A 3577-nucleotide genomic window follows, 5' to 3' on the forward strand; every position below is an offset into this window, starting at 1 on the left:
CACATAGACCAGACAAGCACTGGAGCAGGATGAGATACATTCAGGAGCCAGTGCATGCCCAGTACTTGCCAACAGTGCGTAACACAGACGTGACCGATCGCCCAAGAGGCTAACGAGCCGATCAGTGGTGAAGAGGATAGAAGTAAAATTAAGAGGAACTGAAAAAAGATGGAAAGAAAATGTACATCAGTAACATTAATGTACCTTGTATGATGCCGCTTTTGAACCACTAAGAAAGTGATGCCAGGTGTGTAGTCAACTTCTGTTTCAGTACAAGCTGTTCGCATAGCTTTCAGCTCATATGACAATACTTCTTGAAACTGAGACTCACTAACTCCATCACGATACATAACAATTCTTTCGGGCTTATGTCCTTTTGTGTAAATGAAGAATGACCTTAACAAGTTTCTGTAATTTATAGAAAAGAATATTAAAGTGCAAAATAAATACCTTTACCAGTAATTGAATCATCAAGTTTTTGTGAGGAAGATGGAAGTGCATAATAGAAGAAAAAAACGTTTTTGTTCAAACCTCAGAATGCGAATTGATATATAGTACTGAATATATAATAAAAATTTCTTACACATACTTGGTCATTTCCTTTAGATCTTGAATTATTTCCACACGATGTGGCTGAGGTCTCACTTCTACAGAAAATTTGGAGGCAAACCTATCATATGAGGCAACAACTGCAGCCATGGACGGGGATTCTCCATCTCCAGCTGATGGATGATTTACATCTGCACCCATAATCATAACAGGTCTTTCTAATATCTACAGAAAAAATAGAATAAAATAAATAGATAAATACTGTATTCAAGAACTACCACTTAAAACACTGTACAGCACTTTAATTTACTACTTGAAATTTTTCATAAAATCTCTAGAAATAGATTATCTTCATAAATAAACAATAAAAAAGGCTCGGAATATTGACATCATATTTACTGACAAAATGATTAGAGACAAGGAGGAAAGCGAGGTAGAAGTGTTTTTCCACATGTTGCACGTTTACCAAGTAAAAGTGCATCACCAACACTTGCACAAGGTGTCCATGGTACTGGAGTAGTGGCAATGATTTGAACTGCAAAATTTTCAAGGAAAAATGATGGTACAACACCACCATGAATGAACTCTTGTTTGTTTTCATCATTAACATGTTGTTGTACTTTTACTGGTTCTGGTAAAATAACAATTGTAAAAATAATTTCCATGATTCAAACTTACCATAGGCATTCCAGTTCTTGAAAGAACATTGTTAATACCACCCATCTTTGCATTGATCTTCAGGAGAATGTTTCCAAGTGTCTGTGGTTTAATTGCAGTCACATTTGTTGCTTGAACACACTGGCTCAATATACCAACTTCAGTGTCCCCTGTCCTCTTGATACGAGCTAAAATATAAAATAGTCACATTACAAAAACCCAGATCAATCAAGAAATGGGATCAATTCCACTACTGTATACCCAACAAAGTAAAATGACAAAATAAAAGACCTTTCATAAACCTTTGTACAAAGGATAACAGTATTGTACCAGTATCCCTTGGTATACGAAAATTCAATAATATGAATTTCCTATATTACTACCCCTCTTATATACAGTCAACCCTCGCTTTACGCGGTCCCACTTTACGCGTTTACGCGGGACCCTGCCGAACACATAATGCTCACTTTCCGCGGTGTGTGTACCCTTTTACGCGCAGAGCGGCGCGAGCAGGGAGCACACAAGGTCGCCCAGTCATCAAAACATTACCGAGTTCTTCACCCGCCACCCACCACAGCCGGCCCAAGTCAGTGATAGTGATAATGATAATGAGGATATGGACTTATATGGACTTTGAGGGGTTTGACAAAGAGGCCCTGCAAGCCTCTGTGGTGGATAGTGATACAATTGATACAAGTGAGGGCCAATAATCTCCCCTCTGCCTCGGAACCAACCCCCCATCCCCGTGTGCCCAGCCATCTTTTCTACTAATGTAAGTGTTAAAGAACCTAATATTATTGATATTTCTCTTAATTATTAATTGTGTGTGCATACCATCATAAAATTAAGAAGTTATTTTTACTACAACATAGGTATTGTATCTGAAAAAGTGGAGTTTGGGGGTCGGCCCGGTCTCTATTTCAATTAATCCCATATGTTATGTTGTTCACTTTACGCGTTTCTCACTTTACACGGGCCGCCGTGGGTTCAATTGACAGCGTAAAGTGAGGGTTCACTGTATACGGATTTGGGTCCCGGCAAAAATTTAAATAGCGCACCCCTAGAGAATATTTATTTGTAAATACATAAGGTAGGAAAGTAACACAAGTAGGATAATGAGCTCACAAACTAGCATACAGTATACTGGAGATAGGCAAGTTATAAATCAGGAATTGGCATTCAATTAACAATTCATCAATACTGTATAGTACAGGTACCTGTACTTAGATCTTGCAGGGTTTTTGCCAAATGTTACTTGATATATTAAGTGCCATAAATTTTTGTCTGATAAGCAACAGACAGCTAGGGGTCAACCAAAAATGATGAGAGAGGCTGCTAGTGACCATGTATGGTAACTTTTAGAGCTGCCATCAGATATTCATAGCTATAGCATGCAATTGAGAAAAACAGTGATGGTGATAATAAAGATATCTTTATAATTATTTCATGTTCACATGCACATTTTAACCTTACTTTTTTTTATTTAATTAAGTTTTCATAATATAATAAAAAAAAATTGTTTTAAGAAAATCTATTATCTACTCTGCTTGATAGAGACCAGAAATTAATGCTATGTCATATTCACCATAAAGATCACCTCCTCTTCCTAAGATAACTAATACCAATTGTAGGTTTGAGTATTCCTGCTTAAGCCTTGTAAAATCTTGCTCAGGACAGGGTGTCCGTACACCAAATGCAGCAACTGGCTCAGAAAATTTCATCCCTTTCTCATCAGCCATGTGAAGTAATTTGGTAATGAATGTCCTGCAAGTCAAAATATATGTTTAAAATAAGCACATAAGGTAGATATAAAAAAGGAACACGTGCGATACTTGCTTTACAAAATTCAAATGTTGGGTCCCTGGGATACACAACCCATGGAATTCAAGGGGTAACTATTAATTATCTGGGATCCAGCACAATATTGAAAAACAGAAGTAAGGTATAGACCCAGAAATCCAGTACCTTTGGGACCAAGACTGAACCACTTTTGAGGAATTTCCAGTTTACTGTGATATAAGCTTGTAGTGGATTTCTCCCGTACAAACGCTGTTTGTCGCTGAGTAGCCGACCCCGCGAATTCCCCAGTGTATGCCTCGTGGTCTAGGTCAACCAGCGCCGCCCACGGAGCGGAGGTCAACTATCTACCCACGCCTACCTCCGCTATAAAAGACCTGACCTCGTGGTGACCTGTCTCTTCTTCTAGCTACAGCCGCAGCAAGCAACACTACCTCCTCCTCCGCCGCTGCCTGGCGGTCCTCGCTCCCGCCGGCGAGCATGGCGACCCACAAGCTGTCCTCCTCTGAGCATCCTCACCAACCAGCTCTCTCTACATCACGCTTGTAACCATGCTGCCTTCCAGCACCAAGCT

The 3577-nt window shown here is 39.4% G+C and overlaps 1 protein-coding gene across 1 annotated transcript in view; it reads right to left on the bottom strand.

Moving 5' to 3' along the window:
* Nucleotides 1–204: 204 nt before the first annotated feature.
* LOC121858062 (protein argonaute-2-like) overlaps nucleotides 205–3577 on the bottom strand; it is a gene marked incomplete at both ends in the record, with an annotated part of 10603 nt that continues 7230 nt past the window's right edge. Inside the window, 4 exons of the mRNA XM_042354294.1 lie at nucleotides 205–408; nucleotides 590–774; nucleotides 1228–1394; nucleotides 2792–2970. Coding sequence (XP_042210228.1) covers nucleotides 205–408; nucleotides 590–774; nucleotides 1228–1394; nucleotides 2792–2970 — 735 coding nt within the window. The remainder of the gene's footprint in view (nucleotides 409–589; nucleotides 775–1227; nucleotides 1395–2791; nucleotides 2971–3577) is intronic.

The sequence above is a fragment of the Homarus americanus genome, unplaced genomic scaffold (assembly GCF_018991925.1).
Source record: "Homarus americanus isolate GMGI-L3 unplaced genomic scaffold, GMGI_Hamer_2.0 scaffold16138, whole genome shotgun sequence".
In the NCBI taxonomy this organism is placed as follows: domain Eukaryota; kingdom Metazoa; phylum Arthropoda; class Malacostraca; order Decapoda; family Nephropidae; genus Homarus; species Homarus americanus.